Consider the following 26265-nt stretch of genomic DNA (forward strand, 5'->3'; position numbering starts at 1 on the left):
TTTGATCTGTTTGCTATCACTTATAATCATTTAAAATCTATCTGTTTTGAAGTTAATAAACTTGTTTGTATTTTAACATAAACCAGTGTGCCTTTAAGTGAAGTGTCTGGGGGCGGAATCTCAGCTTGGTTACCACAAGTATGCATATTCCTCTCCACAGTGAGGGAAGGATGGATATATTAATGAGCTTACACTGTACAGATCCCTGTGCAGTGCAAGATGATATAATTTTTGGTTTATACTCCAGAGGGGAGTGCGTGCCTGGGGAGCGGGGAAACTGCCTGGGGTCTGCTGCTTACACTCTGCCCAGTTGGGTGAGTGGTGCCACCTGCTGTCATGTTGGGTGAGGCTGGCTGTGTCCCCAACTCAGTTATGTACAGCAGACTGCACCCCAGGGTGACAACCCATCACAAGCCCCTAGGTAGCTCTTTAAATGAAACATCAAGATTGTAATAATCCAGCAGAATGACTAGGATTTCTTTTCTACCATTCAACAGTATTACCATAAGAGATGCAATATATAAGAACTTGTATAAGACACATTATTAATAAATACAGTATCTTAACAACAGGAGAAAATCCTGTGAAACTAGGACTGTTTGCTCTGAATCACAGAGTAACAGTAACAGTATCCCCTCACACCAGTCCTAGAGGGTGGACAGGAAGCAGCACTCACTAGCAACTGTGACAGATGTGATCATCCAAAATGCTAGATGCATACACGAGAAATCAGATTCAGCAAACAGCCCATATTGACAAACTATATAAACTCAGTTCCAAAGTAAGATTAGTTCTCCATTTCATTCCCCCTCAAACAAAATCCTTGAGTGATCATTCGGGTGAGCCTACCAATGTACTTTGAAGGTCACCAGTTCCAAGCTATGACTGACCAATTATGGAAGCAAAATCCAGAGATAAGGGCACCTCACTAAAAACACCCTGTTCCACTCCTTAGCTAACCAAATATAGGTAATGTTAGCAAAAGCAACACAACTGAAGAGGTAACATACAGCAAGAAAAACAGATTCTCAGGACCCTAACCATATTTATAGGGCTTCATTGATCAAAATCAACACCTTGGATAACACCCGAATAAGCCAGAGGCCTACAGACTCCCTTTCTTTCTCCCATTCATCTAATATTAGGGATGTAGTTGGGGTAGTGGTTGTGACAGTATCAGATCTAGAAGAAGAGGATGGTGAGATGTCTAGAAACAGGTAGTGGCTGGGGTGTAAGCAAGCCAAAGGTTTGGCAGAAATTGGCTGGAATGAGAGAGTGGAGGCAGAAGGTGGATGTGAGCGGGCAAAGTAGTGAATGGGGTGGAAGTTTGCAGTGGGTTTTTTTGTTTTGTTTTGTTGATTGTTTCTTGAGGGAGGATATACAAAGATTTTATTTAATCAGTTTACTATTTACAGCTGAGATCACTTTCACGTACTATTTTGCTACACAACATGGCTACATTATTTCCAAACCACAATATAACAGTTCACTCAACACATAAAACAGCTCTTCATAGACAAAAAATGAAAATTAATTATAGAACTGTAGTGCATACATTTTACTCCTGAAAAGCCAGCTTTATTTTAAAACACTAAAGTTTGGAAGATTGGAGCTCTGAATTTGAGGAGATCAAAGATACATGCTTGTGATTTTAAAATTATTTTGGTTAGTTGTCATTTCATAGAATTTATCTTTAAAGTGTACTGGAATTCACCTATGTTTTTAAAAAACTGACACTGGTGAGAGGTAAGAATTAATATATTAGCCATCAAAAATTAAATACAGCTGGCTTCCTTGGTACAACTTTAGCCAAAAAAGCTCCACATAGTGAAGATTTAAAGGATTCCATATATATGTAAGAATCAGTCAGTTAATGCTTAGAGGTAATCTACCAAATTAGGCACACTTCCTTTCACTTTCATGTCAACCAAATTAATCTTGATCGGCAAATGGTTCTGAAATAGAAAGTTTGCTAGTATACTAAAACATATTTAGATACATGAATAGCTGGTAAAATAGGGAGTCACAGGTGGGTATGGGGAAAGCCAAGTTGCTTTGCCCATCACCGGTGTACATTACAGCTGTCCTCATCTGTGCAGGGTGTGTTTTAGCTAAGTCTACATAGGCAGGAAAACTACCGCAATAAACCAGGTCCATTCACCTTCCAAGTAAATAAGAGATTCATGCTTTGGTTTGCGTTATCTTCTACGCGTAGGGTCCCCAGATCCTCCTACACAACACTACACAGGCATACACAGCAATGCCCAGCAGCTGAATGGCAGCAAATGCCAGTGTTGCCCAGATAACATACATCATGATTTCTTGTAGCTTCTTTACAACTAGAGCCTCACACCCCTCTGAATAAATGTCCAGTGGTGGGTCAAACTGCCATACAATTGGTGCTGGCCGTTTTGCAGCAGCTGAAGAGCACACTGTAATTTTTAGTTTCTTTGAACCAGTTAGTATTCTCCCAGCATGTGAAGGAGAGATAAGGACTGAGGGCAGAGGGCAGGATGCATGGGGGTGTTGGCTTTAGTCTGTGGTGAGCAGTTTGTTAGCAGGTAATACACCAGGATCCGTGGTGTGGCTTGTTTTCATACCTTCATAAGCTTGAAGGAATTTACAAAGGGAGGCTATGTCCTTACAGGTCACACTGGAATAGTACATAAGAGCTGTTGCAGGTTGTGGATAGAGAGGAGTTGACACCTTTTTAGCTCAGAAGGATAATACTGTAGAATATAAATACAGCTAATTATATAATCAATATGACCTATATACTTGATAGACTGATGCAAAATGTTAGGGCATGTGAAAAACTTCAGACAGCTAATAAGCAGAACCATGAATAAATTAAAAAAATACAAACTAATCATAAGAAGGGCAAGAGGAAGACCTAAAGTTCTTATTGATATGTTAATAAGATGGGCTGGGCAGAGACAAAGAGAAGCCATTAGTGGAGATTGGGAACGTAGTGTCACATCCCAGGGTCATTAGAAATGGTATGACTATTAGAGAAACATCTGTGGTTATCTTTTTCTCTTGCATGCAACATTTTGTAAAAATTATATGTATTTTGTTCTACATAGATTCCTATACTGGGTTCACTACCATAGCATCTGAGCGACTTTCCGAAATGTGTTAAGCAACATGATTAACATCTATCACATGTAGTTTGTTCTCTCACCCTCTCTCCCCATCCTGATCACAGCAGAGGCAAGAGCGGTACCTTTGATAGCCTAGACAAGGATCAAAACTCTATGCCAGGAAGGCATTTCAACTAAATATTAATGATATACATTTATCAGCCAGAAATACAAGTTCACACATATATATATTTTTATAATTTTACCATAAATTAATAATGTTACTTTTTCAATTATTTATGTTATTCTAAAGAAAAAGCATCTATAATTATTTTACCAAACCCTCTGTCAATTCATAAATATGTTGATATTTCCTAATTAAAAGTATCCTTTGAAAGAAAATATTTAGCTACCAAAATTAAGATATCAATAATAATAATAATAATACATAAAATCCTCAACAAACCATGGGTGAAATCCTGGTTCCACCAAAGTCAATAGCAAAATTATCATGAATTTGACCCAACATATTTGTTACGTGGCCAATATAAAGTTTATATTGCCTATTCATTTTCTTGCTTTTAAGTGTTTGGGGTTTGTAATTGATACCATTGGTCAGCATCTTGCGTGGCACTTAGCAACCATAAGTGGCTTTCAAAATGATTGTTTGCTTTTCAAAAATAGCCAAAGGAATAAATTACATGAGCATAAACTCTTAGTAACATGCATGCCATTATGCATAGGACTATGTAACTGTCCCATGGATGTAATTCGTAAAGTCATGTGTGTGAAAAAAGTAGGACTGAATCGCAATTACTCACACTGTTAAACAATAATAGAATACCATTTATTTAAATATTTTTGTATGTTTTCTACATTTTCAAATATATTGATTTCAATTACAACACAGAATACAAAATGTACAGTGCTTACTTTATATTATTATTTTTGATTACAAATATTTGTATTATAAAAAAGAAACAAGAAATAGTATTTCTCAATTCACCTAATACAAGTATTGTAGTGCAATCTCTTAATCATGAAAGTTGAACTTACAAAAATAGAATTATGTGAAAAAAATAACTGCATTCAAAATAAAACAATGTAAAACTTTAAAGCCTACAAGTCCACTCAGTCCTACTTCTTGTTCAGCCAATCGTTCAGACAAACAAGTTTGTTCACATTTTCAGGAGATAATGCTGCCCGCTTCTTGTTCACAATGTCACCTGAAAGTGAGAACAGAGGTTCACATGGCATTGTTATAGCTGGAGTCACAAGATCTTCATGTGCCAGATGCATTAAAGATTCATATGCCCCTTCATGCTTCAACCGCCATTCCAGAGGACATGCGTCCATGCTGATAACGGGTCCTGCTTGATAACCATCCAAAGCAGTGCAGACTGAAGCAAGTTCATTTTCATATCTGAGTCAGATGCCACCAGCAGAAGGTTGATTTTCTTTTTTGGTGGTTCAGGTTCTGTAGTTTCCACATCGGACCGTTGCACTTTTAAGACTTCTGAAAGCATGCTCCACACCTCATTTTGGACGGCATTTCAGATTCTTAAACCTTGGGTCAAGTGCTGTAGCTATCTTTAGAAATCTCACATTGGTACCTTCTTTTTGTTTTGTCAAATCGGCAGTGAAAGTGTTCTTAAAATGAACAAATGTGCTGGATCAGCAGCCGAGACTGCTATCACATGAAATATATGGCAGAATGCGGGTAAAACAGAGCAGGAGACATACAATTCTCCCCCAAGGAGTTAGGTCATAAAGTTAATTAACGCATTTTTTTTTTTAACAAGCATCATCAGCATGGAAGCATATCCTTTGGAAGGATAGCCAAAGCATGAAGGGGCATACAAATGTTTAGCATAACTGGCACATAAATACCTTATAATGCCAGCTACAAAAGTGCCATGCGAACGGACATGTAGGCTCTAAAGTTTTACATTGTTTTGTTTTTGAGTGCAGTTATGTAACCAAAAAAAATCTACATTTGTAAGTTGCACTTACACGATAAAGAGATTGCACTATAGTACTTGTATGAGGTGAACTGAAAAATACTATTTCTTTTGCTTGCTATTTTTACAGCGCAAATATTCATAATAAAAATAATGCTACAAAGTGAGCACTGTCAACTTTGTATACTGTGTTGTAATTGGAAACAATATATTTGAAAATGAAGAAAACATCCAAAAATATTTAATAAATTTCAATTGGTATTCTATTGTTTAACAGCGCAATTAAAACTGCGATTAATCACGATTAATTTTTTTGAGTTAACTGCGATTAATTGACAGCCCTAGAAAAAAGCTGAAAATGGGGACTCTTGTTTCTATGCACTGTTGCAATGAGCAATGTTGCTGGTTGGACAGGTTCCCCATAGTTTATGTGCAGAGCTGCCTCCTGGCTGGAGGCACAACCACCCCTTGGTTACCCCAAGTAGCTGTTTTTCCCACCGTCCTGCCACAATTCCAACATTCCATCTGGTTCTCACAGGGTCCTGGGATGACTGAACCTGGTGAAATTCTAAACACAAAGAGCTCTCAGCCATGCTTGTAGCTGTTCCCATCATTTCACACTGACTCAACAGATATTCTACGTGCTGGAAGGTTTGTGCTGATTTGTGCAGATGGCAAATGAGAGGCTATGTGTGGTAGGGGTTATTGTGCATGCTAGTTGTGTTGATTCATGTGTGGGTTGAGTTGTTCTGGGATAGTTGTGTGGATGGTGAAGGAGAGCTGTGTGTTGCAATGAGGAGCTGTGTGTGTTTGGAGTTATTGTGTGTGCTTGTTGTGTGGGTGGTTGTGAAGGACCATAGCAGTTGCGCCAAGTAATTCACCAACTGTGCAGTGTCCCTCATACAACTAATCATACTGTTTCATGCAAATTTGCTATAGAGTAAGGGTGGTGATTGTTTGAGTTATCGCTGAGATCACAGTAGTGTAGGACTCTTGTCATGGCACAGATACATGACTTACTGAAGCTGAAAGCCGGGACTGTCACATGGGTATAATTCATAAGGTCAAAATGGCTGAGAATTTAAAAAAACCTGTATGGTAACAGAGCACAAAACTCATTGATGATTGAACCTGGTGATAGTCTAAACAAAAAGAGCTCTCACTTATTCTTGTAATTGTTTTCATCACTTCACACTGATTCAACAGATTTTCTATGCTTCAGAGTGACACACAGAGTGACAATCCTGGAATCTTATTATACAAAAATATGTGTGAAATACCTTATATTTAGCTATAGCTGTAATGCACCATCATTAATTCCTGATCTGAACTTTATGAATGATAAAGCTTAGAGATCTAACGATCTTAGCACCATAGAGACTACAACAGAGTAGATAAAAAGTAAGACACAGCAAGGCCAAAGCACCATTATGGTTCTGTCTAAAGCCTGCTCATCTCTTCTTGCCCAGGGGAGGCTAATAAATTGAGTCCCCAGGCTCACAGAGTGGCCTAGTGCCTCAGCAAAGGAAGCTGTTGATGAGCCTTCCTATTTTCCCTAACTTCCCCCAAAACAAGTGGGAGGCCCATCCAATTGAATGCAGTGCATTTTGTATTTGTTCTGGCTGGATCTAAAATAGCCAATATAAGCTCGGGACACATTTACAGGACACCTGGTAGCTTGCTTCACAAACATGGCTCCTGGAACAGTGCTTAACAGGGCCGGCTCCAGGCACCAGCTTAACAAGCAGGTGCTTGGGGCGGCCAAGGGAGAGGGACGGCACGTGCAGCAATTCGGGGGCGGCAGGTCCCTCACTCCCTCTAGGAGCGAAGGACCTGCTGCTGAACTGCCACCACCGATCGCGGCTTTTTTTTTGTTTGTTTTTGTTTTTTTTTTTTGCTTGGGGCAGCAGAAATGCTGGAGCCGGCCCTGGTGCTTAAAGTGGCCCAAAAAAGGTGGGCGGTCTATCTGGGAACAGCAGCTTTGGTAAAACTGTGATTAAAGTGCACCCCTCAGTGACCCAGCTTGATTTTTACTTTATTTTTTCCGGCCAGGTCTGCAAGCTCTTGTGACTCCCTCCACTTTAAGCACTGCCTGGAACACATATTGGAAAGGTCTAGGGCTTCCCACCAGTCTCCCTGCAGGATGTGCCACCGGTAAAAAAAAAAAAAATCTAGTCAGTCACAGGTAGGGGACAATTAAATGCACCTTGTTGAAATAAGAAGCCCAAATTGACTGGTAATGAACAGCTGACCTTCGTCCGCCAATCAGGTCTCAAGACTGTAAACTCTTTGGGCCAGGAACCATCTTTTTGTTCTATTTGCACTCAGCACAATGGGGTTCTGGTCCCATGACAAGGGCTCTTAGATGCTACTGTAATACAAATAATAAATAACATTAATAATAATTAGGAAGAGAGGAGTTTCTCTTTTTTCTAGAGGCTCAGTTTCTTAAATCTGAAAAGTAGTGAATTCAGACTGTAATCCTTCCTCCCTACGGGTGTGTCTGAATTGTCAAGGTATACGCACACCAGACAGTGCTTCCTAGCGCACTTCAACTGATACGGCTGTAGTAGCTGAGTGCTCCAACTGCCTACAACCGTCATGCTCTTCCTAGGGTAACCCAGATGTGCTACCGCTGAGACCCAGAGAACTGTCCCTCCCAGGCAATCTATATCGCTCCACAGCAAGAGGAAAATTCAGCAGCAGATTCATCACATTGACCAATAACAGTTCATCCAATTCATCACTAGGTCAACCCAAATAATCAGAATACTACAGTATTCACAGCTGCAAAGTTCTGTGCAGCTATGTGCGTTGTTTCTGACATATAAAAGTGGGAGAAAGCTTTAATTTCCCACTCCCCACACAACAGGCAAGGGAGCCCAAGTCCTTTCCAGAGCCATTGGTGCAAATGGGAGGCAGAAGCCAATCCCATCAGACTCCCTATAAGAAGGTGATGGTAGACTCCTCTCCCACACAAGAAAAGAAAGAAAAACAGTGAAAGGATTTGAAATGTAAAGTATTAAGTAGGGCTTTCATTTTAACAACATTCCTTGTTCCCTTTCCCTTTAGTTGGAAAGAGTTTTTAGAAGGAAAAACCCATTGTTTTGACAGTCTTTTAGATCAGTGTTTCTCAAACTGGGGTCGCCGCTTGTGTAGGGAAAGCCCCTGGCGGGCCGGGCCAGTTTGTTTACCTGCCCCGTCCACAGGTCCGGCCGATTGCGGCTCCCACTGGCCGCGGTTCACTGCTCCGGGCCAATGGGAGCTGCTGGAAGTGGCGCGGGCCGAGGGACATACTGGCCACTGCTTCTTTTTTACTGATGTCTCAACAATTATCTTTTAGAGGATTTTAATTGTTTAGCTGCAGTGATTGACCAATTGAAGAAACTTAACGGGTTTGGAGCTGATGAAACTTACCTTACAAGCACTGTGTGCTACCTTTGGATTAAAGGATGTTTTGAGGCATCCTCATTAAAGGAGGGGACATTTACATTTATTAGAGGGCAATCGCGTAGTCAGTTGGACAGTGTATATGTCAGTGATCAGACGATGTGCATTGCAACCTGTAGCATTTTCCAACCACTGCTTGGTCCAAGCTGGTGAGTACAGAACAGTGACCTTTGGCCATGTGTATTGGAAACTAAATATTTGTTTATTTAATAATATAGTAGTAGTTAGGAAGTTTGAAGGCATCTTCATGGAATGAGAAAGGGTTCAGGAGTTTTATGCATCCCAGATGGAATGGTGGTAACTGACAGAGAAGAGCTTACTGACCTCTCTACATTCCTTTTCAAGAGGTCTGTATGCATCTGATTACAAGCATTACTTAGCATTGCATAGCCATTTAAGAGATCTTCATCTTCATAGTTGACTGCAAGCTGGGGAATGCAAAGAAATAAGGGTCTCAGAGGAAGTTAAAAGAAGGAAATGGTTCTGCACCGAAGAAGAAAACTGGTATCAGCTAAACTCACAAAGGACTTTAGGACAAAAGGTGGGGAAGTCTCTTCTGATATATTTGCTGGCATGATTAGGCTAGTTCAGGAATATTATAGTGAGCTCTTCTGGGCCAAAGCCTTCCTTCTTTCCGGAGCAGCAGTTTTTGGATAGTATCACAGATTTTCCAACATTGGCAGATGAGGAACAGGACTCGCGTGAGGCCAATGGAGGAAATGGAGATTTCAGGAGCATCTTGTCACTGAAGAAGGGAACTTTCCTGGGGGCAGATGGTTTGACAGCTGAATTTTATTAGAGGATGATGGATCCCCTCTCTATGGGGCTCTCATGTTTTCAGGGATGCCTTGACTAGAGGCACATTGGGAGCTTCCTTTTATGAAGTCCTTTTGATTGGAGGGGGCAAAAAAGGGGATTAGGAAGATACTAGGAATTGGAGGCCTATTGTCTTTTTGAACACAGATCACAAAATCTTGGCTTCCATTGGGGAAAATAGCAGGGAGATTACTACATCCCAGTCACCCTAATGCAGTTAAAGATCGCAGAGTGGCAGACACCCTTTGTGTAATTTGCAGGAAGTATTTGAAATGGGATGATGGGAAGACTGCCTGGGTTTTGTTTTAGCCTTGGCTCAGGCCAAAGTTTTTGATAGAATGAATCTGCCTTATTTATGGTTGGTCCTGTCTCAGTATAGTATTCCCCCACAGCTTATTAATTGGCGGTAGCTCTTTTATGTTCATGCATTATGCATCCTCTTAGTGAATGGGTGGAGGGGAGATACATTCTGGGTTAAGGCAAGTCTGTTCCTTGATTCCATTGCTGTTTTTCTTTGGACCCTTTACTGTGGGCAGCATATGGTAATTGGATTTTGGAGTTTAATTGTGCAGATTAAGGGGGAGAGGAATTTCACTCTTGTCAATTAAAATTTTTGACCATGAAGATGCTGTCACAGTGCTGGTGGGCAGTACAACAGTGTGACATTCTATATCTTGGGGGAGCATGCTGTAACCCCCATATTCCTCATTTTCATATAATCGTGATCTGACATATAAAGCATGCTTTGTAAGGTATCAGGGGGAAAGGTTATGATCTGCTGAAAGTTATTTCTCTATCCATATGTGTATATCATTAATGCATATGAAGTTATGAAAATTGTGTAGTATGGTTGTCACTAAAACATGCTGTAAGTTGGGGGAATCAGCCCAGAGGCAACAGCAAGGAAAGTAACCAATACCCGGGCAGGGTGTCAAACAACCCATCAACAGCCATTGTCCAGCAAGGGGAGCTACAATGCAGTGACTCACCTGCATGAGGCCACACCAGGGGAATTGCTCAACCTTGCTTGGAGAGACTAATGCTCACCTGACTCTGAAGTGTGGTGGGAGAGAGAGCCATGAGGGAGGAAAGGACATGATAAAAGAAAGAGACGTTTGCCATGCTCTTCCTCTCTCTTCCACCTACACCTACAGACACCACACCAAGCGACTGAAGTGCTGATCAAAGGGGAGAGCTTGCCTGAAGAGCAACCAGCCACTCTGTGGTGAGAAGCATCTAAGTTTGTAAGGGCATTGAAAGTGTTAAGATAAGCTTAGAATGAGTTTTGTTTTTATTTCATTTGACCAAATATGACTTGTAATATTTTGACTTATAATCACTTAAAATCTATCTTTATAGCTAATAAATCTGTTTATTCTACCTGAAGCAGTGTGTGGTTTGAAGCGTGTCAGAGGCTCTCGTTGGGATAACAAGCCTGGTACATATCAATTTCTTTGTTAATTTGACAAACTCATATAAGCTTGCTGTGTCCAGCGGACATAACTGGACACTGCAAGATGGAGGTTCCTAGGGTTGTGTCTGGGATCGGAGATATTGGCTCGTGTCATTCAATTGCACAATCCAAGGAGCAGCTTATATGCTAGAGGCTGTGCGTGAACAACCCAGGAGTGGGGGTTCTCACAGCAAAGCAGGGTAAGGCTAGCTCCCAGATTCAAGGATTGGAGTGACCTAGCAGATCACCGTCCAGATAACACCAGAGGGGAACGTCACAAACAGATAGGGACTTTTTTTCTTTGACACTTTACATAATTATTTAGCTTCAGATTAACGTGAAGAAAAGCAGGGCTTCGTGGGTGGGGTTTTGCTCTTCCAGAGGAGGTGCAGATTGTAACGAGCATCCCTGGATTATAGGTATTTTAAGGGAGGGGGAACAATCACAGCACATAGGAAATGGTATCCAAATAAAGAACAGAATCATGCTCTGATTACCCTATTATTAGATCTCTTGATTTTTCTTTTTCTTTTTTCTTTTCACCAAAGGGTTAACTTCTAGGGTGAAAAGAAAAAGTGAGGGTTGGAGTCCTGGTCTGTTCCCTCAACATAATTCAGATCTGGGGGATTTATTTTCATTTACCTTAACACTATCAATTTTGTGTAAAAAGCTTGTAGTTATCTCTGTAATTCTTGCATGTAATTTCCAGTACACCCTTTATGAAATATTCCATTTGACCCAGTCAAAGGCCTTGAACTCAAACTCTGCACCTCTGAAGATTGATCTCAAGGCCTTTGACTAGGCCAAATGGAATTTTTCTTTCTTTTTTTTTTTTTTTTAATAAGGAGTGGAAAAGGTGCCTAAAAGCCAACTTTCTAACACTGGAGCTGGCCAGGAGCTAAGTGCTGCTATGATTAGGGCCAGTAACCCAGGGACGATCACCACGGTGCTTTGTGGTCTGTCCCTATGATCTCCAGCTCTCATAATACCCCTCCTGCTACTTATGCCTGGGGAGGTGCAATGAGCGGTTGTTGTAGAGCTGTCTACACTAACTTTAAACTGAGGATTCCTCCATACTGAGGGAGTCCTCAAATGCCCATAAGGACGGGCTTAAGGCCCTTTTGCGGTACAGTGCAAAGGGATTCTCCAGGATTGAGGATCTGGCTCCTATCGATTTACATATAATGAGACAACCTTTCAAAGTCTTTCCTGTGGGGTAAATTAATGTATTTCAATGGAACATAGTCACGTTGCGATGCAACATCACAATGTGGTGATGTTACACTTACTGTGAAAGCTGTTGTGGATCCCCTAAAGCCTGACCACACATTACAGGGGCAAAACTCTGAATCAAGGCACTGGGAATTTTACTTGCATGGAGACTGCAGACTCATGCCATTAATGTCCTGTAAACTTAGCCTAAAAAAGAAGGAAGTTTCCCATGAGATGTGCATGATCCTGCAGAAATCAGGACAGGTGGCAAATATAAGATCTCCTCTGCATTAGGGATCAGCCCCAATTTCAGCCACTGGTATAGTTGCAAGTCCCTAGTGCATACAAGGAAAGCTGCGGTTTAAACCCAAAATGGCCAGTAAGGGAAAGTGACATCCGAAGGAACTGAAGTATAATCATAGATTATCAGGGTTGGAATGGACTTCAGGAGGTCATCTAGTCCAACCCTGTGCTCAAAGCAGGACCAATCCCCAGACAGATTTTTGCCCCAGATCCCTAAGTGGCCCCCTCAAGGATTGAGCTCACAATCCTGGGGTTAACAGGCCAATGCTCAAACCACTGAGTTATCCCTCTTAACCCAACCATAGAGATTACATGTAGTACATATCTATTATCATCAAAATTGTTATTTAGCAATGAAATCTTTTTGGTCTCGGATGAAGAAAAGATTAATAGGTTGCAGTCTGATTTTTTTTTTTTCTTTTTTACCATGTTTAGTCAGGAAATGCATCTTTAAGATTCAGAAAAGCTTGAGCTCTCCCCTCAGTTTTGATGGGGCTGAGATAGACGCCTTCCCTCTAGCAGAAAATGTAGGTGTTTTCTTTTCCCTCAGGACAGCATTCAAGGCAACAGTGGAAGCCACATATTTGTTACAATTTCTGAAAGCCTCAGCCAGATAGCAATCTAGTTTTGGAGCTTGCCTTTAACCCTTCTCTCCTCCACCACTCCGCCCACCCACCTCCTTGATATTTGTAGTTGCTTCTCCTATATCTTGTTTTTACTCTTTGCGTTCTGTGCTTTCCATATCTTATCCTTTAATAAGCTATAGGGTCAAAACCCTCACACAGGTCTGTTTTGCACCAATTAGGCAACCTAAAGCAGCCATAAAACTGTTCAAATGGGGCAACTGGGGTTTCCCTTTGTTTACAGCAGCTTGCATGAAGGAGGCATAGCGAGTGCTACACCACCTGCTCCTGACCCCTCTGGCTTTGGGGGTGTATTGGGAGAAAGAAAGGGTGCGGTGCGGTATTTTGTGTTTGAATTACCTTCAAATATTGGCTTATTTTAAGTATACTGGTCTATTATAGCTTTCAATATTAGGCAAAAGTTTGTTTCGCTTACCCAAATCTGTAATTTTCCTTGTATTTTGTTTTTATCTTTAATGGGGTACCATTTAATTATATTTTACTGGTGAATTTATACTACATATACTAGAAACTTACCAGCCTTGATTTTCTTAAAAAAGTTTTATTTTAGGAATCACAGGGTTAGATTTTTGTTGTTGTTGTTTTTTTCCATTGACAAAAAATAAACACTTTACTCAAATTACTTCTTTCACTTCCAATTGTAACAGAATAGATTTTTCTTAAATCTCTTATGCTGCTGTGACTGTTTTTTAAGTGTCTCAAATATTTGGTCTCTTATCTTTCTCACACCAGCTGCTATGCTAATTGGCTTCTCCCTAATTATTGTTTTGGCTTCTTCCCAAAGGATGCTCCTGCAGATATCCCCTTTATCATGTAATTCAAAATATAATATTAGGAATTTCCATAATACCAGAATTGATCAATAATCCAGTCAGTTCCAGTATCTTCTCACATCTGGAATTGGCCTCCCCCAGTAACAGTGGAAAGGATAGAACTTTGCCAATAAAGAATGTACTTGCTTTTTAGTATTCTATACTATTGGACTAAATTTCTTCCTGAACACAGCTGGTCACTGCCAGAGGAAAAGACTTGATATGAAGCAACCAAATATGAAATGAGCATAGACAGTGAGGATTTATCACAAACTACTACAATGATATTTAATACTTCATTATAGTCTGCTTTCTTCTCTTGGTACTGATCCTTTGCCCATTGAAGTCCTAGTTAGAACAACAAATATTAAAAATAAACAAGAGTTTTGGGTGGGATATATAAACCCTAATGCTTCAGGCCCTAAACCAACATGTAGCTATTGTGGGTGGGAAGAAACTTTCTTTTGGGGCAGGTCTTCCCATAATTCCCTACTGAAGGTTTTCTTGCACCTTTCCCTGAAGCATCTGATACCAGCAACTGTCCATTATGCATCTGATGAAGTGGGTATTCACCCATGAAAGCTTATGCTCCAATACGTCTGCTAGTCTGTAAGGTGCCACAGGATTCTTTGTCGCTTTGTCCATTATGGGTTACTGGACCCTTGCTCTGATCCAGAATGGCAATTCAAATATTCGTCAGCCTAAGTCCCACTGAGCTAGAAGCTCTCCTACATGTTGCAGGACAGAAACTCTATCCTAATGCTGGCACGCTCTCCAGCAATGGAGCTCTGTACGTGTAAACCTGGGGGCATAACTGACCTTCTGTTTGCCAGGTGTTTGGGTTAACCAAAGACTGGAAAGGTTCATAAAAAGGAAATTTCATAAAAGGGTTTGATCTCATTAGATTTCTGTCCGAATTTCAGACCAAAGAGGCATGAGTATATCTGCTGGTGCCTCAGATGCAAACTCTTACTTTTGATTTGGAGGTATCTGATCTGTTAGAAGGTATTAACACATTCTTAATGACAACACAAATCAGAGGGGACAACTGGGCAATGAGCAAGGGGGAAAGAGACCACTGTGTAAGTGTGAATACCCAATAATTTCCTTCTCCCTGGAAAATCTGATAATACAGGCTTTTAAATACAGCTGGGGAGATCTCTGACTTAGAGGCAGGCAGAACTATCTCAGCAGCTGGCCGATACTGTGGAATCCACTCCCAGAAGACTAGAATCACTGCAAATCTCACCACCTTCTGGTTGAAACTTGAAACCCATTTCTTTTACCCACAGTAGCAAACATCAGTACACATCACAAAAATCAGCATGACTGGGACTACAGGGGGATAGAGAGGAAGACAGAGATCCTTTGTTGTGGTTATTTGTTGGGCATGCCAATATCACAGTGAGGAGCATGTTATAAAGGTGCACCTGGGAAAAATATATGTTCAGTTACACTTGGCATTTCATAGCGCTTCTAAAGTTAGTTATTTCTTTGCATATGGAATTTTCTATGCCATTTTCCCTAAATAGGTGCTTTATTAAACTGCTGCAGGACTTGTAGAACTGCAAAAGAATCATTATTTAATCTATACCTTTGGAGCAACACATTTAGGGTGAAATTTACCCCAGTGCAAGACTTGCACACCATTTAAGTTTTCAAAATAGAGCTGAATGAGACTTAAGTGCTATACAGGCTTTGTGCTGACACTCTGTACTGGGGTGAATTTCACCTTTAAAGGATGTTTTAATCTTGACACAACTTCCTCTTGCAAATGCCTTTTTAAAAGAAAACAAATCATTTAGTGCAGTCAGCCACCTGCAAATGGAACAGATAAGAAACATTCAACACATTAATACTATGAAATAATTTAACTGCAACCAGTATTTCTGCATCTACGACTGTTGGCAGCCATCTTGCTGAACGTGACATCTATTCAATGTCCCTGCATAGTGTTCTTGGCCTCCCTGCTTAGGCTGCAAATAGGTGATGCTAATTGTGGATGTTATGATATGGACAGCATACTCATAAGTCACTAAAGAGCAAACAACCATCACCCACCTGGGCTGGAGTCAGACCAGTGTCCTGGGGGTGAAAAGCTCTGTGTCCAATTAAAAACTGCCCAAGCTTTGCTCCTTTAAATTAATAATGCTTGTATATTAAGCAATTATCCAGTAATACCAAGTATGACTACAAAGCTAAACACAGCAAAAATAAATAGCAATGATTACTTCAAATTGTGATTCAGGTATTAAATCACAGGCCCATTTCTAAAGATAAGACTTTGCTTGATAACTACAAATTGTATTTGTTTTGGTATCCTTGGTGGGTCTGTACCGTCCTACCAACATTTCATCATTCAATAGTTCTTAGTAATCATTCTTCATTAGCACACTATAAATGCCTAGATAGAAAAGTAATATCCCAATGATGTTCCATGCTATGAACAAGTATCAAGGGATAGCCGTGTTAATCTGTCCAATAGCCCCACAACCTGAAGCAAATTCTCACCAGCAACTACACACCACACCACAGAAACACTAACCCAGGAACCAATCCCTGTAGCAAACCTCATTGCCTACTCTGTCCCCATATCTACTCTAGCGACACCATCAGAGGACCCAACAACATCAGCCACACCATCAAGGGCTCATTCACCTGCATGTCTACTAATGTTATATATGCCATAGTGTGCCAGCATGCTCCTCTGCCATGTACATTGGCCAAACCGGACAGTCCCTACGTAAAAGAATAAATGGACACAAATCGGACATCAGGAATGGTAACATACAAAAGCCAGTAGGAGAACACTTCAGCCTCCCTGGACATTCAAGAACAGATTTAAAAGTATCCATACTTGAACAAAAAAACTTCAGAAACAGACTTCAAAGAGAAACAGGAGAACTAAAATTCATTTGCAAATTTAACACCATTAATTTGGGCTTGAATAGGAACTGGGAGTGGCTGGTTCATTACAAAAACAGCTATGCCTCTCCGGGAATTGACACCTCCTCATCCATTATTGGGAGTGGACCTCATCCACCCTGACTGAATTGGCCCTGTCAATATTGGTTCTCCACTTGTGAGGTAACTCCCTTCTCTTCATGTGTCATTATATAATGCCTGCATCTGTAATTTTCACTGCATGCAGCTGAAGAAGTGGGGTTTTTTACCCACGAAAGCTTAGGCCCAAATAAATCTGTTAGTCTTGAAGGTGCCACCGGACTCCTTGTTGTTCATGCTATGAACAGAGGAAAAAAGACAACCTAGAGGGAACGGGAAGAGAAGATCTATCCTCTGTGAAATATAAAATGTTAACACAGCACATGCTCAGTGCTCAATATTTCCAAATGTGAATCTGCTTCAGCATTCTTGAATAGTGAACCACAAAATCTAAAAACAATTCCATGTTACTTTTTAATCATTTAAGAGAGATGACTATTCATCAAACAGTGTGTGCATTGAACGGTGTCACCGCTAATTCAGTCCAATGCCAGTTTTTTTCTCATTACACCAAAGCTCAGAGAAGGGAAATATAAGAACAAAAGGCTGGGGGTGGGGGAACCCACAACATCCTGTTGGAACAGTACTCACTGTTTTCTCAGGGAAAAACAAGTACACGCAATGTTTGGACAACAAAATGTGTTTTGTTGGTTGGTTGTTTTTTAAATCCTGTATCATAGTATACAACTGAATTATATTTCAAGTTCTGAAGAAGTGCAACAGAAAATAAAAATGTAGCACCTACAGAGTTAGCTATGTGACAGTCAGAGCCGGCTCTAGGATTTTTGCCACCCCAAGCAAACAAAATTTTGGCCGCCCCCCTTTTTTTTTCGTGCCTCCCTGCCCCCGACCCCGCCAAACCCCACAGCTTCTGAACCCCTTCCCCAAATCCCCAGCCCCGCCTCCTCCCCCGGCGTGCCGCATTTCCCCCCACCCCCATTACTTCCTGCGGACCCCCTGCGACCTCCCGCCCTAGCTCACCTCTGCTCCGCCTGCACCCCCCGGGCGTGCCACCGCTCCCCTTCTCCCCTCTCCCTCTCAGGCGAGGGAGGGTGGAAAAGCGGAGCAGCGGCGCGTTCAGGGGAGCAGGCGGAGTGGAGATGAGCTTGGGTGGGGGGGCGCAGGAAGTAACGGGGGGGGGTAGAGGAACCGCTCCCTGCTCCACCACCGCCGCCTCCCCCGAGCGCCCGCCGCTCGGCTTCTCCTCCCTCCCTTCCTCCCAGCCTTGCTGTGTGAAATAGTGGTTTCGCGCGTGGCAAGGCTGAGAGGGAGGGGGAGAAGTGGAGCGGCGGTGGCATGCTCAGGGGAGCAGGTGGAGGCGGAGCGGAGGTGAGTAGGGGCGGCGGGGGCACTTTTTCCCCATGCCCCGGAGTAGGCGCCTATGATGGCTGGTGCCAGAATGCCGCCTCTAGAAATGTGCTGCCCAAAGCACCTGCTTGTTTTGCTGGTGCCTGGAGCCGGCCCTGGTGACAGTGAAAAAGAAACACCTGAAAGCAAAAATACATGTGTTTTTATGTTATTGAGGCTCTGGACTTTATTTATAAGTAAAGAACACTAGAATGTCTGTTTTAAAGTAATCTTTGCCTGGCAATGTAAACCAGTGGGTGGAATGGACAGTGTAGTATTTCCAGGATTTAAATTTTTTAGAGAACTCCAATCACTTCTAAATTCTCAGATCTGTTTACTATTTAAAGGTGGTAAACTTATTGATTTTAGTGGTGTTTTGTTTCTCTACGTTCATTTTTTGTTATCAACCCTATAAGATTTTCAGAAATAATCTGCTCTTCAATTTTCATTATTGCTAGGTGCAATGCAAGGGAAATATTTTTATATTGCTCAGACTTTGCAGAAAACAATTATTCGGTTGTTTCCCAGGAAATCCCTTTGAAACAGACAATAGCAACCCCTTACACAGTTAAAAATGATATTTGCTTAGCCACTACGTGCTTCTCAGTCATCTTCACCTCTTTTTTCCAGCCAGCACTCTATCCCAAAAGTTCGCTCTCTTAGCTCTCTCTCAGGGTCATGCTACAAGTGCTTTTCTGGATGTCCTTGGCTTTCTGCTCCAACTCTGGCGTTTCTGTCTGCTTCTCCCTCACACACATTCACAACTCCATTAAAACAATAGCCAGCCTCCAGCATTTTCATTCAGCCTCAATGAAACTCCTACCCCCACACAACTCAGCTCCTGAACAGCCCTACATGTGGCCTGTGTTTCAGGTAATGGCTCCTATTGCTTCAGTTATTTTCCTCTAAAAGGAGCATAACTGCTTCTGACACTTATCCTGAATGAACGACAGCTAGCATGCTCACTGCTTCAATGAGGTTTCACCCCAGCACCAGTATTATAACCTCTTCCCCCTCAGCACTACCCATGCCCATTGTCTCGGTGGAATCCAAAATGGTGATGCCGTGGGCAGATAGCTCTGGAAAGGACCTCCTGTTTCATTGAGTCTAGTCCCCTGCTATTACAGGCAACCTGGCTGAATAATCCCATTCATAAATTTTTCAAGCTCCATCTTAAAACTAGTTCAGTTGTATGCCTCCACTACAGCTATTAGAAGGTTGTTGCAGAACCCCACTCTTCTGATAACTGGAAAACTCCTAATTTCCAGCCTCAATTTATTCATGGCCAGTTTATACCCATTTGTTCTGGTTCCAGCATTGTCCTTTAGATTAAATAGCTCTCCTCCCTCCCTCATGTTTAACACCCCCCCAGCAAATGTGTTTGTAAAGAGCAATCATTTCCCCTCTGAACCTTCATTTTGCTAGACTAAACAAGCCAAGATCTTTTAGTCTCTTCTGGTAAAATAAGATCTCCATTCCCCAATCATCCTAGATGATCTTCTCTGCACCTGTTCCAATTTAAATCCATCTTTCCTGAACCTGGGTGACTGGAATTGTACACAGTATTCTAGATGAGTTCTTACTAATGCCTTGTGCAATGGCATTAATATTTTGCTGTCTCTACTGGAAATACCTACTTGATAAGTCCTTGATAAGGTCACATTTGTCTTTTTCACAGCCACATCCTATTGGTGGATTATAATCTTCCTATGATCAACTAATTCACTCAGGTCTTTCTCCTCCTCTGTTATTTCAAACTGATTGGCCACATCTTATAGCAGAAATACTTGTTATTAGTCCCTATGGGCATGATTGATCTTTCATTTTGTACTATGCCCTGAAGGAATATAACTAATACAAAGAAGGCTACTAGACTAATCTTCAAATGATGATGAAAATTTGTGCAATGACTTGTTTGTAACAGTACTGGAATGAGTGAACACTGACCCTTTTCCATGTGCCGGGCAGTAACTTTTTGTAATCACCATGTCCGGTGATTGGAGCCAGGGAATAAAATTTAGTCTCTTATCAGCATACCTGTATCACACTTGTACTGCACTGTTCTTATTAAAATAGTCAAGTATGGGATATACCTTGTGCTGTACTTGGTTCTTCTCACAACAATGAGGTAACCAAATATTATTACAAGAAACTGTACTGTGGTCTCTTTGACATTCCCAATTTGACTGGCTGGCTGTTCCTGTACTCTCTTGTTTATAGCGTTAGCCACCTTTGAGGAAAAGGTGAAGTCCTGCACTTTCAAAGCGGTGCACAGGGCTGTAACAGGATCGCTGGCATTTCTAGGAGTCAGCCTGCTACTGAATATTAGGTACACAAATAGCGATTATATTATCCCCTCGTGCCACTTGTCTTTTTTCCTCTCTTTTAAACTAGTAGTGGTGTCATGTGCATCTCTGGTAGAGCTGCAAATAGCTACCCAATTCAAGAACTAGCTAACACCCCTGCACACCCAACTATTCCAATTGAATAATGTGAAACAGGAAATTGTAATAGTGGGGATGGAATATGACTGCAACACAAGTAAGGATTTCAGCAGAAAAAGGGTGAAGAACAGCTCTGGCAGTGTTCCAGAAATGATATGCAGACTTACACAGATGATGATATGGGAGGAAAAAATAAGGTTAAGTTCAAGGATGACTTCAAGATTTCTGCTCTTTGGAACAAAGTGAAGGTTTACATGAGGAGAGTGATAGCAAAGTCTGCAATGAGACTAAGGGCTTGTCTACACTACCTACCGGATCGGCGGGCAGCGATCGATCCAGCGGGGGTTGATTTATCACATCTAGTATAGATGCGATAAATTGACCGGTGAGCACTCTCCCTTCGACTCCGGCACTCCACCAGAACGAGAAGCGCAAGCGGAGTCGATGGGAGAGCGTCAGCTGTCAACTTACTGCAGTGAAGACACCGCGGTAAGTAGATCTAAGTATGTCGACTTCAGCTACGCTATTCACGTACCTGAAGATGTATATCTTAGATCAACCCCATGTGGTAGTGCAGACAAACCCTAAGAGAACTTTCTACCCAGAAGGTGTTTGATGCATTCAGTTGTAGGAAGATCTGGGATAGCCAGGATCTGGCAGAATCAAAAGATACAAATATATTGGAGACAGAAGTATCAGAGAGTTTCTCCAGGCAGATGTAAAAATGGGTGTCATTCCTTTAGAGATGATGGTCAACAGTTGAGGCTACCCATGAGACATCTCAGAGAGACACTATAACATAGAATGATAGAATCAGGACCAGAATGGACTTTGAGAGGCCATCTAGTCTAGTCCCCTGTACTCATAGCAGGACTAAGTATTATATAGAGAGAAAGAACAAAAGTTAGGGATAGAATCTTGAGAATTCCACAAGGGGAAGGTTGGAGGAAGGATGTGAATCCTCCACCAGAAATTTAAAAGGAGTAGCTAGGTAGTATTAAATGCATGACAAGCAAGCGCTGGTGACACCAGGTTTCTGCTTCAGTCGTGCATGAAAGGAAGAGCTATCTTCAACAGCATAGAAAGTTTTAGTAAGATCAGACCAGGACTAGAAGAGAGAGGTTAACGGCTGTGGCTACATTTTCATATTTCTCTTTTCATCAAGATTACATTTAGAGTTAGGATTTTCTTGTATAGCACCAGCAACCAGAGTTTTTGCAAATAAGCATCTTCAGAAAAATGCATAATCTTCCAACTTTGAGAAGATATTGATATTTTGATATTAGTATTTTTTCCTGAAGCAACTATCATTTGTCATGAACTGTTCTGAATGACAGAACTTTGAAATTATATGCAACATCTATTAGCAAATCAGTAATTCTATATGCATATTGCCCATATGAATTCATTTGGCATGCATAGTGATATCTTCACTGTTCTCTAGCATTCTGGATTAGTGAAGAACATAATTCATAGATCCATATATTGTAAGGCCAGAAGGGAGCTTTAGATCATCTAGCTCCACTATAACACAGGCCATAGAGTTTTACCCAATTACCCAGTGAACGCATGCATGTGTGAAGGGTAGTATTTTACAGTACTCGTGTAAGCTATTTTATTAGTAGCTATGTGTTGGCACTGAATCAAATTCATCATATATAACTCCGTTTACTTCAGTGAATCATTAATTTGGTAAATTATATCTAATGATTAAAGCAGAGACTGGGCATCAGGTCTGGATTCTTTTCCAAACCTGCCACTCACTGATTATGTGATCTTGGGCAAATCGCAATATTATTTTACCTCATTCTATCCCTCTGTGAAAAGTAGTACCTCCACCTCCACAGTCTTAATTAAATTAGTACTGGGGAATCAAATCTGACATCCTTGGACAAAATATGTTATATGAGTGCTCTTACTAACAGATACAGCATTCAGGAATGACACTACTATAGTTATACATATTGCAGTCATTCAAACTTAGCTGGCATCCATTATGAATGTTTGGAAACCTGGTCACGGCATGACTATACTCTCAGACTGTAACCATTGTGTTACGAAGTTGCATCCTCTGAAATGGAGAAAGTGTTACTAGCCTAAATATTAGTACATCAGAGGAGTATTTTTTGTCAATATGTTTTCTTAGCATCCAGTATAGCTCTGGCCACGCTTATTTAGATGAAATTGCTGTCTGATGTAAAATGGTTCTAATTTCAATATAGGAACTTCTGTGGCTTTCTATATGTAGTTCAGTGCCAGTAACTGTGAGCTCAGTAATGCTATTATGTTAGAGACAGTGCTCTGACCTTTCTTCACTATCTGCTGCTCTTTCCTTCCATATGCTTAGTCATCTCCCCCCTACATGCTATTCTCTCTCCCCAAACTCTGTTCCTCCTCACTCCACTAACACATACTATCCAGTCAATGTGTAAGGAAAATATTGCAAGCCTACATTTGCACAAAATTATACCATAAACAGTGAGGGAAGAGAGACATTTGTGAAACTTACAAAATAACCTTGATAGCATTGTGTTAACACAATCTTTTGAACAAAGGAAGCAAGTACTTTCTTTGCAATAGAAAGATACATATGTATTTAATGGTCTCTGTCTTTTTAAGCAGAGACATTACTGAAATGCTTCACCCCACAGAGCTCAGCTCAGTTTTTGTCTATCACTGATTTAATGGCAATGGCCACCATCCAGTTTAAATACATCTTGATTAGTAATTGAAAGGCTGTTTGTATAGATGATTAGTAATCAGATATCAGCAATCCAGAGGGACCCAATGTTTTATTTTGCAAAATTACCTTAATCAAAAATGCCACAGTCAAAACAGTACTATGGAGAACTACAAAGGAGGAGCTGTTTTGATCTTGCCTTATCATCTAGGGTAATCAACATTTCCCATTCCTAGAAGAGTGATGGGCAAAAAAATTTAACAGCTGCTTGAGGTTTTATCACTTTGGGGAAGGAAATTCACACATTTCCGCAGGAAAAGCTTAGGTAGAGGTATCTTTCATGGAAACATCATTTAGACAGATTAGTTTAAAGAGGTCCACTATTTATACAAATTCAATACTCAACAGCTGTCTAATGTTGGTTAAATCAAAAGCCAAAATCTATGTTTGTTTAACTCATAAATTGGTTTATTTCCATAATATTGACATTATAGGGAAAAGATGCATTTAAAACACAAGCCACTTTAATAGTGCTTGGACTGGATGCCAACTTTAACAATGCTATAAACTACAAAGAAATGAAAGGGAAAAGGATAGGACTACCTCTGCTATGTGTAATAGGATTAGTATAAGCTAATTACTCTTTCTGCATTAAATAATATTTCCTACCTAAGTTTCAATCTAAGGCATTTCATCACAATGTCTAAATATTGTATCTAAAACACCTGAAACTTGTCAAAATCCCTGCTGTGTTAAATTAAAAATAACCTGTGTAGTACTACGATGTAGCCTCACTTTATCTGTAAATTTACTTTAACAATACAACAGTATTTTAAAGATGATGTTATAATACTTGGAAAAAAAGAAAACAGTATCCTACCGTACCAATTTGTATTTCTTATCCATGAGTTAATAGGAGTTTAGATCACTTTTCTTACAGTCACTGCAATAGCTCTTCCCTTGGAGTCAGAGTGAATTGTGAGAGGTGCAGTGATCCTGGTTTGTTTTGTTTGTCCACTGTATGGCTTGCTTTTGAGATTGATCCAATGCAGATGAAGTCAGGGTGCCAGCTGTCCTTGGAGGACAATGGCTCAATTGGAAGATGCCTTTGGAACAAAGGAGCTGCTTCCAGGATTGATTTTACATGCACACATGTGACCTTTGCCTCAAATGACTCTATGGAAAGTGTCATCGCACTAAAGACCTGCTTTTAAATGAATCACTCTGATGCCCATGAGTAAGGCCTTTTAACCACATACACATTCAAGAGAGGTCACTCTGTGCAGAGATAGCAATGTGATGCAAAATTCTTTTTAATCATTTCACAGAATTAATCAATGNATGCATGACCGATCTTCTCGGTCATGCATACAAAAGCCCCCCCCCCCCCGTTTCTTGACTGCCACCTCCAGAACCTTCCTGCCCCCTGGCCCCCTTACCCTGCTGCTCAGAACAGGGTGTTGGGCTCTGTGCCAGCCGGACACGTGGCTGCGCTCCCCAGCACAACAAAACCCGGTCCCTGGCCCGGACCGGGCTGCAGGGGAGAGCTGCCCTTGTATCAGCACAAAGTGCTCTCGCTCCCGTTTTGCTACGCTGCATGGCAGAAACCGCTCCCAGTTGCAAAAGGGGAGGGCTGCACTTTGTGCTGATACACTTGCTCAGAATGCAGGGCGGATCCGGCTCCTCTACAGCTGCTCCAGAGTCCAGCCCGGGACTTTCCTGCAGCCCTCCCAGCCGCTCGGTCTGCTCTGCCGGGGGAGGGGGGAAATCCCGGACATTGTGAGTGCTTTACAAATTCCCCCCGGACGCTATTTTTAGTACAAAAAGGAGGACATGTCCGGGTAAATCCGGACGAATGGTAACCCTATTTAAACCTGCTGCCTATTAATTTCATTTGATGACCCCTAGTTCTTGTATTATGGGAATAAGTAAATAACTTTTCCTTATCCACTTTCTCCACATCACTCATGATTTTATATACCTCTATCATATCCCCCCTTAGTCTCCTCTTTTCCAAGCTGAAGAGTCCTAGCCTCTTTAATCTCTCCTCATATGGGACCCGTTCCAAACCCTTAATCATTTTAGTTGCCCTTTTCTGAACCTTTCCTAGTGCCAGTATATCTTTTTTGAGATGAGGACACCACATCTGTACACAGTATTCGAGATGAGGGTGTACCATCGATTTATATAAGGGCAATAATATATTCTCAGTCTTATTCTCTATCCCCTTTTTAATGATTCCTAACATCCTGTTTGCTTTTTTGACCACCTCTGCACACTGCGCGGACATCTTCAGAGAACTATCCACGATGACTCCAAGATCTTTTTCCTGACTTGTTGTAGCTAAATTAGCCCCCATCATATTGTATGTATAGTTGGGGTTATTTTTTCCAATGTGCATTACTTTACATTTATCCACATTAAATTTCATTTGCCATTTTGTTGCCCAATCACTTAGTTTTGTGAGATCTTTTTGAAGTTCTTCACAGTCTGCTTTGGTCTTAACTATCTTTAGCAGTTTAGTATCATCTGCAAACTTTGCCACCTCACTGTTTACCCCTTTCTCCAGATCATTTATGAATAAGTTGAATAGGATGAGTCTGAGGACTGACCCTTGGGGAACACCACTAGTTACCCCTCTCCATTCTGAGAATTTACCATTAATTTAGAAGAGACCACGGTGATCATCCAAGCTGACCTGCACGTAACACAGACCTTAGGACTTCCCTGAATTAACTGCTGCCTCAGGTTCAGTATCTGTGGTTGAACTAGGGCATATTGTTTGGAAAAACATTCAATCTTGATTTTAAAAGATTGAATGAAGATCCAATGAGAAGTGAGCAACTGAAAACACCTATTGAATCAGCTCGACCATCTGTCCATCACATGGAGGATTGTTCTCTGCACTACATGTTCTAATGTTTTTTCCAATTTAGTTTTAAAAGTCCTAGGCAGTAAGCCTCTGCCACTTCCCTTGGAGACTTGCACAGCGTAAAACAGCTCACCGTCCGAATATTTTTTGCTTGATCCTGCTATTCGGCATGTTACTGGGACTTG

The 26265-nt window shown here is 41.2% G+C and overlaps 1 protein-coding gene across 1 annotated transcript in view; it reads right to left on the minus strand.

Moving 5' to 3' along the window:
• The window catches only part of ENPP2 (ectonucleotide pyrophosphatase/phosphodiesterase 2), a 98538-nt gene extending 74284 nt beyond the window's left edge, over nucleotides 1–24254 (minus strand). The window contains exon 1 of the mRNA XM_034763518.1: nucleotides 24094–24254. Within this exon, the coding sequence (XP_034619409.1) occupies nucleotides 24094–24114 (21 nt within the window). The 5' untranslated portion in view covers nucleotides 24115–24254. The remainder of the gene's footprint in view (nucleotides 1–24093) is intronic.
• Between the last annotated feature and the right edge of the window lie 2011 nt (nucleotides 24255–26265).

Source organism: Trachemys scripta, chromosome 2 (genome assembly GCF_013100865.1).
Source record: "Trachemys scripta elegans isolate TJP31775 chromosome 2, CAS_Tse_1.0, whole genome shotgun sequence".
NCBI lineage: Eukaryota > Metazoa > Chordata > Testudines > Emydidae > Trachemys > Trachemys scripta.